The following is a 16600-nucleotide window of genomic DNA, read 5'->3' as shown; positions in this document are numbered from 1 at the left end:
TTCCTGACCAGTGAACAGAAGCTTGTGAAATAGAATCAGGAAAACCTGGCAGAGTGAATACATTCCACAGTGAACAAGTTAAACGCTGTCTGCCTGTATCGTGTCTGCACATTCTCCCTGTGATCGTGTGGGTTTCCTGCAGGTGCTCCAGTTTCCTTCCATATCCCGAAGACCAAATAGGTTAATTGGCCTCTGTAAATTGCCTATAGTGTGTAGGGAGTGTTTGCAAATGTGGAATGACATAGAACTTGTATAAACAGCCAACGATGGTCGGCGTGAACTTGGTGGGTCGAAGGGTCTGTTTCCATACAGTAACTTTCAATCATCAATTAGGTGGAGGATTTTTTCTTATTTTGTACTTCATGAGATGTCAAGCCCCCTTGCTGTAAAATGTCCAAATCCATACTTTTCTGAATCCCATGGGGAGTCTTGTTTCCACAGAAATGTTATGCTGTCTAAATCTACGAAAAGATTAGAGGATACAAAGTCGAGAGTAAAGGGTGTTTAATTGTCTTATGTTTCAGCAATGGAACAATGAACAGCCCACAAACGCAATAACGTAAATATATAATTGTCAATAATCTAATCGATTAATACTAGGTACCATGATAGTGTGAAACTAAAGTCGGCAGTGCAACCAATGAGACAATAAATTGAAGTTCATAGTTGATGGATATTTTTAAGGTGGAGATGGATAGATTACTACGGGTGTCAGGGGTTAAGGCCAGAAGGCAGGAGAATGGGGTTTAGAGGAAAAGATAGTTCAGCCATGACTGAATGGCGGAGTACATGTGATTAGCCAATCATCAGTTCCCCACTCATACTTCTAAGTTCCAGTGTATACAAGCCCAGTCGCTCCATTCTTTCAACATATGACAGTCCTGCCATCCTGGGAATTAGCCTTGTGAACCTACGCTGCACTCCCTCAATAGCAAGAATGTCCTTCCTCAAATTTGAAAACCAAAACTGCACACAATACTACAGGTGTGGTCTCATTAGGGTCCTGTACAACTGCAGAAGGACCTCTTTGCTCCCACACTCAACTCCTCTTGTTATGGCCAACATGCCATTAGCTTTCTTCACTGCCTGCTGCACCTGCATTGTTACTTTTAACATTAGCAAAGTAGGTGCAAGTGAACCTCTGCCTCACCTGAAAAGATGGTTAGGGTCCTTGGACGGATTCGAGGAGGGAGGTATAGGGACAGGCATTGCCTCTCCTGCGGTTGCGGCAGAAAGTACCTGGGGAGGGGGTGGTTTGGGTGGGAAGGGACGAGTTGACCAGGGAGTTGCGGAGGGAACAGTCTTTGCGGAAAGAGGGGGGGGGGGGGGGGGGGGGAGATGTGGGTGGGATCCCATAGGAGGTGGCGAAAATGTCAGAGGATCATGTGCTGTATGCGACAACTGATGGGGTGGAAGGTGGGGATTGTCCTTGTTACGAATGGGGGGGGGGGGGGGGTTCCCTTCTTCTCCATTATAGCTGAGGCTCTCTCTAGGGTCTCCTCGATATCCCGCAGCTCTGTTCTCGCTGCCCCTTCCCCCCCCCCCCCCCCCCCCCCCCCATCCTGTGCTGCTGAGTTACTCCAGTATTTTGTGTCTATCTTCTATTCTTGAACCTGGTGGTCAGACTTTTCAGGCTCCTGTGCCACTTTTGTGATGGGAGTTGCAAAATGAGAGTGTGGCTAGGGTAGTGTGGGTCTTTGATATTGGCTACTTTTTTGAGGCACCTCCTATAGTTGCATTTGGTGTGGAGGACAGTATCTGTGTCGCACATTAGAAGAGATTTGACAAATTTGGATTCTTTTCTCTGGAACGTCGGAGGCTGATAGAAGTGTATAAAATTGAGAGGTAATGATAGCTTAGACATTTAGTACTGTTTTTTCCCCAGGGTGGAAATATCAAAGATCTGCCAGAGGAGGTAGTTCAGGGAGGTACAATAACAGCATTAAAAATACACTTGTACAGGTACATGGAACAGAAAGGTTTGGAAGGATATGGGCCAAACATGGGCAAATGAGACTAGCTTAGATTGGGCAAGTTTGCTGGCATGGACAAGTTGGGCAGAAGGGCCAATTTCTGTGCTGAATGACTCTATCTAGAGAAGGGGTTCCCAAACTTTTTTGTCCCGTTTACCCCAGGCAACTTTAATAGCCCATAACAATGGTATTTCACTTATTTATGAACAACTAATGATAACAGATACCAGTATACCAGAACCAAACACAGTCAGTCAATGAGAAACAACATGTACAAATTCAGAATCAACAAATTTACCCCCTGGATGGGCGAAATTTACCTCCTGGGTGTAAATTTACCCCAGGTTGGGAACCCTTGATTTCAAGGGCATAGTTTTAAGGTCATATAGGGATAATTTAAAGGTGTGCAGGACAGTGGCAGGGAACCTGGAATGTGCTGATGGAAGCGGGTTCAAAAGTGGCATTTAAGGTTTTAAATGGGCACATGGATATGACTGGAGAGATATGGATCATGTGCAGGCAGAAGAGATTAATTTAAAGACATTTTCAGCACAGACATAGGCTGACGGGTCTGATCCTTTGCTGTTCTGTTCTATGTTCCAAAGGGAGCAACGGGATGTTGGGATTTCCATTCATATTGTCTAACTATCAGTAATTCTCAACCAGCTGTATTTTGATTTTAATTCCTGTTTTGAATTTTGCAAGAAACTGGGAGTACAGCAAAATATTAGGTATTTAAAAACTGTCGACAAGCATTCAGACATTATTCCAAAACTCGGTTTGTTCAAGTTTTTCCTCCCACACAAAATAACATTTTGAACAAGGTTAAGTGGCTGTTTTGCTGAATTGTCCCTATTTGCGATGTGATCAGCCATCAAGGGCCGTGATTCATGCTGATCCACATAGATTTTCCTGAGTAACAGCATTTAATTTATTGTGGTACAATTTCAGTGTTTTAAATTAGACACTCTACTTTTTGAACAACTTTAGTGTTGGTTTGTTATAAAACAAACACAATTCATAGATAAAAAAAAATAATTAGTATAACATGTAACATTTCGCACGGTTCTCACCAGATTGAACTATCAAACTGATTTATTTTGTTTAAAACCCTGTAAAGTGAAGCTATCCTGGTGAGAAGCAGCAAGCGCAATCTATCAAGAATTGATTTAGCATAAATGCACTTTTGAATTTGGAGTGAAATAAAGATTTGTCGTCGGTCTGAAGAAGAATTTAGACCCAAAATGTTGCCTATTTCCTTCGCTCCATAGATGCTACCTCATCCGCTGAGTTTCTCCTGCATTTTTGTCTACCTTTGATTTTCCAGCATCTGCATTTCATAGAAACATAGAAAATAGGTGCAGGAGTAGGCCATTCAGCCCTTCGAGCCTGCACCGCCATTCAATATGATCATGGCTGATCATCCAACTCAGTATCCCATCCCTGCCTTCTCTCCATACCCCCTGATCTATTTAGCCAAAAGGGCCACATCTAACTCCCTCTTAAATATAGCCAATGAACTGGCCTCAACAACCTTCTGTGGCAGAGAATTCCACAGATTCACCAACATGTAAAAAATGATTTTCTCATCTCGGTCCTAAAAGACTTCCCCCTTATCCTTAAACTGTGACCCCCCTAGTTCTGGACTTCCCCAACATTGGGAATAATCTTCCTGCATCTAGCCTGTCCAACCCCTTAAGAATTTTGTACGTTTCTATAAGATCCCCCCTCAATCATTTAAATTCTAGCGTGTACAAGCCGAGTCTATCCAGTCTTCCTTCTTAAACATTTGTCGGGCAGGGTCTCAAGCCAAAATGTCAACCATCACTCTGCCTCCTTAGATGCTGCTTGACCCACTGAGTTCTTCCATTCTTTTTTTTGCTCCAATCTCTTGTGGACCAATCCATTTTTTTGACAACTGTTTTCTAGAAATTAGCTGGTTAAGGGCCTGTCCCTCTGCACGAGGTAATTTAAGAGTTCTCCCGAGTTTTGCCCTGATTCGAACTCAGAGAATTTCCACAGCGGGTCCGTAGGAGTTCGTGGATGTCTCGTAGCGGCTGGTACGAGTAATGGTAGGTACTTGGGGAAATCCGGTAAACTCGTGATGTTTTTTCAACACTGAAAAATGTCCAAGAGTAAAAAAAAAACTAATGATGAAAAAGAATTGTCGCTTTTTACTCGTACAGGCCGCTACGAGACATCCACGAACTCCTATGGACCTGCTGCAGACATTCTCCGAGTTCGAATCAGGGGAAAACTCGGGAGAACTCTTGAATTACCTCGTACAGTCGGACAGGCCCTTTAGTTAGTTCGATAAGAGAAAGCACGCATAATCGGGGAATCTTCTCTGCCGTCTCTCAAGCACAATCCCATTCTTCCTCCAGTATGGCAATCCCAGGCTCCTTCACCGCCCTGTCTACCTGTATTGGCCTTGTACCTTGAGAGGGTACTGTACCATTAATGAATGAGATATTTGCTTGTCGGTTTAAAAAAAAAAAAATGATTCAATTTATTGTCATTGTCAGTGTACAGTACAGAGACAACGAAATGCATTTTTAGCATCTCCCTTGAAAGGGAGACACAGGGCGTCGCGGTGTGCCCGCGCCTGCCGCCGTAATTACATTCCATTACAGGCAAAGGTGGGTGAAGTGTCTTGCCCAAGGACACAACGACAGTATGCACTCCAAGCGGGACTTGAACCGGCTACCTTCCGGTCGCCAGCCGAACTCTTAGCCCATTGTGCTATCTGTCGCCTCTGCATCCTGTTTCTACTTTTGGACCGTTTTCTGTGATATATTTGATTTCAGAGATTGACTTCCTGACAACACATTTTTCCCTGTTCTACACTACCTGTTTCAATCACATAGTCACCTGAAGCTGCTATTTTATGTTACACATTCTGACTTGCTTTAGATGAGTGGTTGCTGCTTTACAGTGAAATGCAAAAATGTACGGTTTTGTTTGGGCCAGGAGGCAATTCTTTTTGTGGTTTTGAACAATGGGCACTTTTCTGATTTATCTGGCACAAAATGGTTAAAATTTCAACAGTATACCTGACATCCAGTTTTGGGGAATTTGTGTATCCTGTCTTCCAATAAAAGCAGTAGTTAAGGTTTGCATTGGATGTAAACGCTTGCAACTTCATCTGTTTATGTATTTTGTAGGTACCGTATTTCCCGGCAATGAAGACGCTATTTTTTTTTTACCCAGCGTGTGAGGAGTCTGGCCTGGGCCAGCACGGGCTGGAGCATCGAGAAGGAGGGGGTCGGGGATCATGTCAGCAACTCACTCATCGCTGCTGACGGGGAGGGAAGTAGCTCGGGTGGCTTCTAGCAGCCGCCACCTCAGCGCCTTCTGCCGGCCAGCCAGCCAGGGTGTCCTGCGGCACAGGCACAACCGGTGGAGGTGGTGGTGGTTGGCAGGTAGCTGCTGGGCAGAAGGCTGGCTGACCCCTCTTCCCCATCCCAAAGATATACAAAGTACTTCCACTGAAGCTTGAATCTGGTTGGAGTGCTTTCAACTTGGTCTAGTTTTGAACTCTGATTTTACTTTGGTTACATTGTTCAGTGTGCTTGCGCAAGCGAAATCTTGCAAGCGAAATCCAGCGCAAATGATTGCTCTGGTTTCAGCTCAGAAATCTCATGTAGAAAATAGGTAGCAAAGTTCCAACATGGATTTGTCTTAGTAACTTTTTTTCTTTTTGTGTGCAAAGAATGAGGAAGCCAATACTTAGGTAATATGTCACCATGGTGAAGCTGTGCTTCAACTTGGATGCATGGTGCTGATTTCAGTAATGTAGTGAAATAAAAGCTCAATTGTTCCCTTTGAATGTATCCTTAAAGTTGTGCTGGTAACTTGTACAACAACTGTTGATACACTGCTGCAAGGTGTGTAAATGACAGCAATTCAAGGTTTGCAATTTCCTAGCACAGTGGGGAAATTAATACTCAGATTTTTTTTTGCTTCTTCCTGTCAAACATTTGTTGAATTAAGCTATAGGACAGTTCCCTGACTACTAAAATCTGTGTGCTTGCAGTGTGAGGAGTGTTTGTAATGTAAGCTGGTAACAGAAGGACGCTGTGAAGGGAGATGTCCATCTTCATGTGTGAGCCTGGATGGTGAGTGTCATCGTGCTATTCAAGCATACAGATATCACAGGAATGCCCTCCACTCTAGGGTGTGGAATGTTTTTTTTTTCCTCTGCACCTCCCTAGCCAAGTGCAGTTGACAGCTGAAGTAAGCATAGTTTTCTGAAAAGGCCACAAAAGTGAAGAATATAAAATGCTTGTAGTATTGTAATAAATCAAAAATACCTGGTTCTAACTAATGAGTGGATTGTTCATTATCTTAACTGAACAATGGAGACACAAGACATTGTGGATGTTGGAATCTTGATCAAAAAACAAAGTGCAAGAGGAACTCCGTAGGTCAGGTAGCACCTGTGGAGAGAAATGGACAGATGACGTTTCGGGGCTAGAGCCTTCAGCAGAGTGATGGAGTGGAGAGTAGGTAGCTGGTAAGAAGAGGTGAGGCGAAGGGGTGGGGGCAAGCTGGCAAGTGACATATGGATCCAAGTGTGGAGAATTTGATTTGGGTGGGGGAGGAAGGGTGGAGACAAACGTCTTGTTCCTCACTTGACTCATCTGCCAATCAACCTCTCCTCACTTGGATCCACTTGGATCTTGCCCTCGCCTCGTTTAATCAGTTATCTCCCCTCTACTCTTAGTAAGTGCCCCAACTTAAAACATTGTCTATCCATTTTCTTCTACAGTTGCTGCCTAAGATGCTGAGTTCCTTCAGCAATTTTTGTCCTGTTTTGCACTTACTAAACATGTTGCACTGAGATGGAACACACAGGTGTTTGGATCATGAAGACTAATATTTAAAACCTTTTGTACAGATAGACCTTCTAACCTATATCCCGGGTTTTTTCTAGTCCACGTGTCCTTCCTGTAGTGTCTTGCTAGTCTGAATTCGATGCCAGCACAGAGGAAAGCACGGTGCAAAATGGTTGTCAAGATGAACGGGAAAATACTAAGGTACCATTTCACAGTGGATGTCACCCCTTACAACACTGCATACTGTGGGATACATTTTTTAAAGCAAATTTGACCTGGAATATGTTTATTTAGCTTTTGCATGCAGTCAGAATTTGTCAGATAAGCTTCAGCCATAATTTATTTCTACAATGCTGTGGTTGTGTGTTGTATGATGTCCTAGACTCTATGACTTGCAGTACAAGATTATATTAGGGAAACTAAATAATGTATGGAACAAGGACCAGCTGTATGCTGATAGGTTTGATAGAGTAGTGTGGGAGAATGCCCTAATGATATTTAAAAAAACATGGAACAGTTGAACCATATCGTCTTATTTCTGTGCTGAGAATTCTCTTTAAGATCACCATTTCCATGTTAAAGATGCAAGCATTTCAACTGTAATGGTCACTCTTCTGAGTTACATTGATACAGGTGATCAAGATTTCCCCATAAACATTAATGGCAAGTTGTAGAGCACACCGTCTTCAATCATTTGGAGTGCTGCTTGTTTCCACAGATTTCACATTGTGTGATCACAAGAACTTAACCCGTAGAATTTAGTGATGTCTTGGGTCCATCGTGTTCTCAAATGTGATTTCACAGAGCCATTTCTCTCTTTTTTAGGTACCATCATCAGGACGAAGTCTAAAGGCCCAAAATGGCCTGTTGAGTCCCCCTGAGGAAGAAAAGCTAAACAACAGCCAGACATCACTGTTTGAGATGCTACAAAGCGATAGGCAGCTAGATGGACTGCTTCCACTACGCTCCAAGCAGATCCGCGAAAAAACAGATGCTCAGTTTGTCAGTGTCATTAAAGAAGATAGGTAAGTTTTGCTTGGCATAGCGATTAAATGTTACTGAACCAAGATGAATACTGGAATTAAATGTAGATCAGGCTGCACTTTTTGGCTATTTTGCAGTAACCCCTGTTTATACTACATAAGATGCCTATAATATCTCCCATACTGATATTACCGGCAAATAAACTAATAGTCACAGGCTGTTATTTTATGGAGCATTTTCTGAGCATCTAAACATCACTTGCAAGTTTGTTTTTCAAAATGACAGTTCATACATTGCCCTTTTTATTCTCATAATTCAAAATATAACGTATGCATTTTGATTTATTGCCATTAACTTAGATTTGACCTACTTTTCTTTATTTGCAGACTTATGGATGAATACTTCTCCAAACCTCCCATTAACAAATTCAGCTTGAATTTCTTGGATTCAAGCCTGGAAAAAGCCTATAGAGGCAGCTATCAAGATGAGGTATGGTTATAGCCTGCATTATTTCCATATTTAGTTTGGATTGGCTGCTGTATTTTGTGCAGTGACCATAAACACTAAAGAGTCAAGAGAGTTTTATTGTCATGTGTCCCAGATAGGGCAATGAAATTCTTACTTGCTGCACCACAATAGAATATGTAAACATAATACAGAATAGGAGATAAAAGTTAAGTGTTTCTATAGACCATGTATACACAATAAATAACAGATAACGTGCAATAGTAATAATAGACTGTTATTGTTCAGAGCTTATTTGATATCTTCTTCAATAGCCTGATGGCTGTGGAGAAGAAGCTGTTCCTGAACCTGGATGTTACAAATTTCAGGCTCCTGTACCTTCTTCCCGATGGCAACGGAGGGATGAGTGTGTGACCAGCATGGTGTGGGCTTTGATGATGTTGGCAGCCTTTTTGAGGCAGCGACAGCGATAGGTCCCTTCAATGGTGGGAAGGTCAGAGCCGGCGATGGACTGGGCAGTGGTCCCAACTTTCTGCAGTCTTTTCCGCTCCTGGACGTTCTAGTTGCCGAACCAAGCCACAATGCAGCCAGTCAGTATGCTCTCGACTGTGCACCTGTAGAGGTTCGAGAGAGTCCTCCTTGACATACCGACTCTCTATAATCTTCTCAGGAAGTAGAGGTGCTGATGTGCCTCCTTTATAATTGCATCTGTGTGCTGGGACCAAGAAAGATCTTCGGAAATGTGCACGCCCAAGAATTTGAATTTTTTTATCCTTTCCACCATCGTCCCGTTGATATAAACAGGATTGTGGGTCCCTATCCTACCCCTTCCAAAGTCCACAATCAGTTCCTTGGTTTTGTTGGTGTTGAGAGCCAGGTTATTGTGCTGACATCATTTGGTCAATCAGTCGATCTCACTTCTATACTCTGACTCGTCCCCATCAGCGATACGTCCCATGACAGTGGTGTCGTCGGCAAACTTGATGATGGAGTTCACACTATGTCCGGCTACGCAGTCATGAGTATAGAGTGAGTACAGCAGGGGGCTAAGCACGCAGCCTTGAGGTGCTCCCGTGCTGATTGTTATCGAGGATGACATATTTCCACCAATACGGACAGTCTGTGATCTGTGGATGAGGAAGTCGAGGACCCAATTGCAGAGGGAGGCGCAGAGACCCAGATCTGTGAGCTTGGTAACCTGCTTGGAGGGGATGATGGTATTAAACACTGAACTGTAGTCGATGAACAACAGCCTGACATACAAGTTTTTGTTGTCCACGTGGTCCCAAGCGGAGTGGAGAGCCAGTGAGATTGCATCCATCGTTGACCTGTTGTGGCGGTAAGCGGTTCTTGGCGAGGTAGGAGTTAATATGCACCATAATCAACCTATCAAAGCACTTCATCACCACAGACGTTAGTGCCACTGGTCGATAGTCATTGAGGCACGTCACCTTACTCTTCTAGGGCATCGGTATTATTGATGCCCTTTTAAAGCAGGTGGGAACCTCAGACTTCAGAAGTGAGAGGTTGATGCTATTTCTTCATGCAGTCTGATGTGATCGAGTACCTTTAAGCCACAGGAGGATGATATTGAGGCTACAGTTTAATTCTAACTCAAATGTGATCTGCTTTACTTGTCTTTGGTTTTGTCCGTTAAACATGAAGATATTTATTAGTTTATGGTACCATTTATTTTGTACCATTATTTCCTATTTTAACATTTGACATTGGGACAGATGGCAAAAAAGAGTGTTTTAGGTTGCCATTGAAATGATGCAAGTTGTCCCACACTTAAATTTTATCCTATAATAATCTGCAGCGGAGTAATTACACTTTGGAGGTTAATTACTATATGATTTTGATTTAAGTCTGTATACTGGCCGTTATGCACTAAGGCTTGATAAGATAAGGATTGCTAGTGAAACTGTCATGTAGTTAAGAGCATATTAAATGTACACGCTGCAGTTGGATTCAACAGTTGGTCACCAGTCAGAACCTATACCACTGGACAGGCTATGACATGACCAAATGATGAACTAACTGGATAATTCTCACTAGAGAAGAAGAATATTGTACAGTTGACAGGAATGTCACACAATTTAAGAATATCCTTAACTGGATGCAACTGATACCAAGCATTCAGATTTTTGGATTGATGGTGATTCAATGATAAACTTCAGAGGTTAGGTTTTTCTCCCCTCTGGCTGAGCCTGTGGTGTACTTTGATGCAAATATCATGTCATTTGTGAATGGCCAGGGACTGCGAAAAGTTGTTCATTAAAGATGTTTATCATATGTTGCCTCTTTGCAGGCTGAGATTGCATGAAAATATAGGAACTAGCTCTTACCCCCCCCCCCCCCCCCCCCCCCCCCCATTAGTCTGCCATCTAGACTTTAAAATGGCGGTGATGGCAGACTAATGAAATATTAATTAAAAAGTCATGGAGTTATATATCACAGAAGTAAGCCTTTCGTCCCATCACATAGAAAGCAGGAGAATGTGTTTAGGAGGGAGAGATAGATCAGCCATGATTGAATGGCGTAGTAGACTTGATGGGCCGGATGGCCTAGGTCTGCTCCTATCACATGACATAACATGACCATAGGACCTGCATGCACACAAGTATAGTGGCCATGCTGCCCTCTGCTGGCAAAGACAAGATAGACTTCTAAATTGTGCTTCAATTCAATTTTTTTAATGCAATTTATTCACAATAAATAACGTTGGGAAGTTCGGTATCACTGGCATAACCAGCATTTATTGTTCATTCCTAATTGTCTTTTAGAAAGTGGTGATGAACCTCAGCCTTGAACCGCTGGTCTTTCTGGTAAAGGTACTCCCACAGTGGTGTAGAGAGATTATTCCAGGATTTAGACCCAGGTATGATGAAAGTCCAACAGGTCTTTTACAGGTCAGAATGGTGTCTCTTCGCAAGAGAACTTGCAAGTTCCCATGCATCTGCTAGTCTTTTGGTTGTACGATGACATGTTTGATTAAGTACTGTTTGAGTTGCCTAGGCAAGTAAGAGAAGTTTATTTTGTTGACAGTATAACTGTGTATTGGTTATGGAGGGAATTAACATTTAGGTAGTGGATGCAGTGCCAATGAAGGGGCAATTTTGCCTAAGATGGTGTTGGGCTGCTTGAGTTGGAGTTGAATTCATCCAATAGACAATAGGTGCAGGAGTGGGCCTTTCAGCCCTTCAAGCCAGCACCGCCAGTCATTTTGATCATGGCTGATCATCCACAATCAGTACCCTGTTCCTGCCTTCTCCCCATATCCCTTGACTCTGCTATCGTTAAGAGCTCTACCTAACTCTCTTGAAAGCATCCAGACAATTGGCCTCCATTGCCTTCTGAGGCAGAGAATTCCACAGATTCACAACTCTGGGTGAAAAAGTTTTTCCTCATCTCTGTTCTAAATGGCCTACCCCTTATTCTTAAATTGAGGCCCCTGGTTCTGGACTCTCCCAACATCAGGAACATGTTTCTTGCCTCTAGCAGGTCCAATCCATGAATAATCTTATGTTTCAATAAGATCCCCTCTCATTCTTCTAAATTCCAGCGTAAACAAGCCCAGTCACTCCATTCTTTCATCATATGACAGTCCCGCCATACCGGGAATTAACCTCGTGAACCTCCCTGCACTCCCTCAATAGCAAGAATGTCCTTTCTCAAATTAGGGGACTAAAACTGCGCACACTACTCCAGGTGTGGTCTCACTGGAGCCCTGTCCAACTGCAGAAGGACCTCTTTGCTCCTATACTCAACTTATTTTGTTATGAAGGCCAACATGCCATTAGCTCTCTTCACTGCCTGCTGTCCCTGCAAGCTTACTTTCAGTGACTGGTGAACAAGGACACCCAAATCTCATTGTACTTTCCCTTTTCCCAACTTGACACCATTCAGATAATAATCTGTTTAAGAAGGAACTGCAGATACTGGAAAATTGAAGGTAGACACAAGTGCTGGAGAAAATCAGAAGGTGCAGCAGCATCTATGGAGCGAAGGAAATGGGCAATGTTTCGGGCCGAATCCCTTCTTCTGCCTTCCTGTTCTTGCTCCAAAGTGGATAATCTCACATTTATCCACATTAAACTGCATCTGCCATGCATATGCCCACTCACCCAACCTGTTCAAGTCACCCTGCATCCTCATAGCATCATTCTCACAGTTCACACTGCCACCCAAATTTGTGTCATCTGCAAATTTGCTAATGTTACTTTTAATCCCTTCATCTAAATCATTGATGTATATTGTAAATAGCTGCGGGCCCAGCACCGAGCCTTGCGATACCCCACCAGTCACTGCCTGCCATTCTGAAAGGGACCCGTTAATCCCTACTCTTTGTTTCCTCTGCCAACCATTTTTCTATCCATGTCAGTACCCTATCCTCAATACCATGTGCACTAATTTTGCCCTCTAATCTCCTATGTGGGACCTTGTCAAAGGCTATCTGAATGTCCAGGTACACTATATCCACTGGCTCTCCCTTGTCCATTTTCCTAGTTACACCCTCAAAAAATTCCAGAAGATTAGTCAAGCAAGATTTCCCCTTCGTAAATCCATGCTGACTCTGACCGATCCTGTTACTACTATCCAAATGTGCCGCTATTTCATCTTTTATAATTGACTCCAGCGTCTTCCCCACCACCGATGTCAAGCTAACTGGTCTATAATCCCCTGTTTTCTCTCTCCCTCCTTTCTTAAACTGTGGGATAACATTGGCCACCCTCCAATCCACAGGAACTGATCCTGAATCTATAGAACATTGGAAAATGATCACCAATGCGTCCACGATTTCTAGAGCCACTTAAGTACCTTGGGATGCAGACCATCTAGCCCCGGGATTTATCAGCCTTCAGTCCCATCAGTCTACCCAACACCATTTTCTGCCTAATGTGAATGTCTTTCAGTTTCTCCGTCACCCTAGGTCCTCTGGCCACTAGTACATCAGGGAGATTGTTTTTGTATTCCTTAGTGAAGACAGATCCAAAGTACCTGTTCAACTCGTCTGCCATTTCCTTGTTCCCCATAAGGAATTCACCTGTTTCTGTCTTCAAGGGACCCGCATTTGTCTTAACTAATTTTTTTCCTCTTCACATACCTAAAGAAGCTTTTACTATCCTCCTTTATATTCTTGGCTAGCTTACCGTCGTATCTCATCTTTTCTCCTTGCATTGCCTTTTTAGTTATCTTCTGTTGCTCTTTAAAAGTTTCCCAATCCTCTGACTTCCCGCTCATCTTTGCTATGTTATACTTCTCTTTTATTTTTATATTGTCCTTGACTTCCCTTGTCAGCCACGGTCGCCTCTTATTCCCCTTGGAATCTTTCTTCCTCTGTGGAATTCTGCACCTTCTGTATTATTGCCAGAAATACCTGCCATTGTTGTTCCACTGTTATCCCTGCTAGGGTCTCTTTCCAGTCAACTTTGGCCAGCTCCTCCCTCGTGGCTCCATAGTGCCCTTTGCTCAACTGTAACACTGACACTTCCGATTTTCCCTTCTCCCTCTCAAATTGTAGATTAAAACTTATCATATTATGGTCACTACCTCCTAATGGCTCCTTTACCTTGAGTTCCCTTATCAAATCTGTTTGATTACACAACACTAGATCCAGAATTGCCTGGTAGGCTCCACTATAAGCTGCTCTAAGAATCTATCTCGGAGGCACTCCACAAACTCCCTTTCTTGGGGTCCAGTACCAACCTGATTTTGACGAATTTGCTAACTTACTGCTTTGCTAATTAAATTCCTCAGCCAATCCCCGCACTCACTCCTTCACATGCCCCATCTCTGCCGACCATGAAGGAAATTACTGCAGGCTGGCCCAGACCGGTTTTTAAATCACCCGCTCCTGAAAAAAAAACTAAAAAAATTCCCCAAGAGATTACCTTCTCAGCCAATCTCCGCACTCACTTCTTCATCTGCTGCTCCTCCGCCGACCTTGAAGGTATTCATCCAGGCAGATGGCGAGTGTTCCATTGTGCTGATGATTTGTGCCTTGTAGATTTGGGGTGTGCAGGGCTCGAAATTCACGGTTGCCCAGGTGTCAATGGCAACCTAAAATCCAGACGGGCAACCTAAGAGCCATGCCATTTTGCCCGCTTGGCAAGCACCCGAGACGCCTGTCGTTCAACTTTGAGCGGGCCCCCCTCTATCTCTCTCTATCTCTGTTACTTTCCGTCTCCGCTCTCCTCTCGCTCCTCATCCGCCAGCACGGCTGGCCGCCTTACACATGCGCGCTACCATGGCCTGCACATCTACCCCCTGCACATGCGCACAACCACGGCCAGCACATAATCGGCTACGGTTGTGCATATGTGCCGCCCTGCACATGCGCACTGCCACGGCAAATAGTCGGCGTAGGGCACTTTCTCCCTCCCTTTACTATGTGGGAGATCTGGCTGCCATTGCTGTCCGATCGCTGCCTCGCCGCGACCGCTGAAAATCAACGCAGAATCACTGCCTGGAGCTGGAGTAGCTCCCTTGCTTCATGGTTTCCCGGTCCTTCTTGGTTTCTTGGTCCTCCAAAATATTCCAAATGGAATTTAAACTGGAGGTGGTGAAGGGAGGGCTTAAGCCAGAAAGGGTTATTGGGAAGAAAGAGCTACTTTAAATGTAGTTGCATCTGGTTGGGTAACTATAGTAGGGTGGAGATTATTCCATGCTTTAATTGTGCGGGTGAAGAACGAATTGCTGTACACATCTGTCTTTGCAGCTGGGATCACAAATTGGATCGAATGCCCTCGTCTGCTCCTAATTGGTTTGGGTTTGTAATCTATGTCGAGCTGACCATTTAACATTTTGTAGAAACAGGTCAAACGGTGAGCTTCACGTCTGTCTTGGAGAGCGTTTCACCCCAGAGAATTCAGAAGTTTGGTGACACTCGCTTCTCTCTCATAGGTGTTAGTAACAAATCGAGCTGCCTGTCTTTGGACACGTTCGATGGAAGAAATGTTTTTATTTGTGTATGTGTCCCATGCTGCAACTGCGTAGTCCAAATGAGGTCTAACGAGGGTGAAGTATAGCTTCTCCTTGATGGAAGTTGAACAATGATGAAAGTTGCGCCTCAGAAAGTTTAGGACACCTGTTGCTTTCACCGTTGCATGATGAGTCTGACCATTCCAACGCAGATCATTCTCCAATTTGATGCCAAGATACTTGGTTTGTTTGGATTCTTCACGGGTGGCACCAAGTATATTGTAAGATGTTTCACCTGGATTCCTCTTTCTTGTGACATGCATGGTTTCACATTTGGAAGGGTTGAACTGCATGCCCCATTGTTGTGACCACTCAACCATAGTATCGAGATCCTTTTGGAGAGCATCTTCATCATCAGCTGACTAAATTGGACGGTACAGTAAACAATCAAAAATATTACAAATGGAATTTAAATTGTAATGGACCCACCACCATCAAACTCCAAACTCTGATAAATAACAGCCTATTGCACTTTATCTGTTTTTATTGTGTGTGTATATATATGGTCTATGGTATATAGACACACTGAACCTTTATCTTCTGTTCTGTATTATGTTTACATATTCTGTTGTGCTGCAGCAAGCAAGAATTTTGTTGTCCTATCTGGGACATGACAATAAAACTCTTTTGACTCTTGACTTGGACTTAGGGGAAAACAGAGCTACCTTAAATTTAGTTGTGTCTGGTTGGGCATCTATGGTAGGGTGAAGAGTATTCCATGCTTTTATTGTGTGGGGGAACTCCATGGAACAGCCAGCATCTCTGGATAGAAGAAATTTGGTGACATTTCGGGTAGAGACCCTTCTTTAGATTTCATATGGTTTTAGTGTTTTTAGTTTAATGTAAAGATACAGCGTGAAATAGGCCTTTCGGCCCACCGAGTCCAAGCCGACCGCCGATCACCCGTACTCTAGTTCTATCACACATTAGCGACGTAAGTCAAGAGTGTTTTATTCTCACACGTCCCTCTTAGAACAATGAAATCCTTACTTGCGGCAGCACAACAGAATATTTAAACATAGTACTCTGTAAACAATGTTATAAACTAGAAAATAAAACAGTGTATATTTATATATGAATATGTAACTATGTGTGCGTGTGTGTATGTATATGTATATATTATATATATATGTGTGTGTGTGTGTATTATATACACACACACACAATTTCCCTTCTGGGATTAATAAAGTTGTAATGTATAGTATTGTGTGTGTAGGAAGGAACTGCAGATGCTGGTTTAAACTGAAGATAGACACAAAAAGTGGAACTCAACAGGTCAGACAGAATCTCTGGACAAAAGGAAAATATTACGTTTTGGGTTGGGTCTGAGAAAGGTTCCTGCATACCTTTGGAATG

General features: G+C 43.3%; 1 protein-coding gene across 2 annotated transcripts in view; it reads left to right on the top strand.

Annotated features, from left to right (window-relative positions):
* Positions 1-16600, top strand: part of adcy9 (adenylate cyclase 9) — a 58789-nt gene that overhangs the window by 24656 nt on the left and 17533 nt on the right. For both annotated transcript variants that reach the window (XM_055651529.1, XM_055651527.1), the window contains exons 3-4: positions 7637-7836; positions 8182-8284. In XM_055651529.1, the coding sequence (XP_055507504.1) occupies positions 7637-7836; positions 8182-8284 (303 nt within the window). The remainder of the gene's footprint in view (positions 1-7636; positions 7837-8181; positions 8285-16600) is intronic.

Source organism: Leucoraja erinacea, chromosome 20, assembly GCF_028641065.1.
Source record: "Leucoraja erinacea ecotype New England chromosome 20, Leri_hhj_1, whole genome shotgun sequence".
Taxonomy (NCBI): Eukaryota; Metazoa; Chordata; class Chondrichthyes; order Rajiformes; family Rajidae; genus Leucoraja; species Leucoraja erinaceus.
This window is presented reverse-complemented; position numbering and strand designations above follow the sequence as displayed.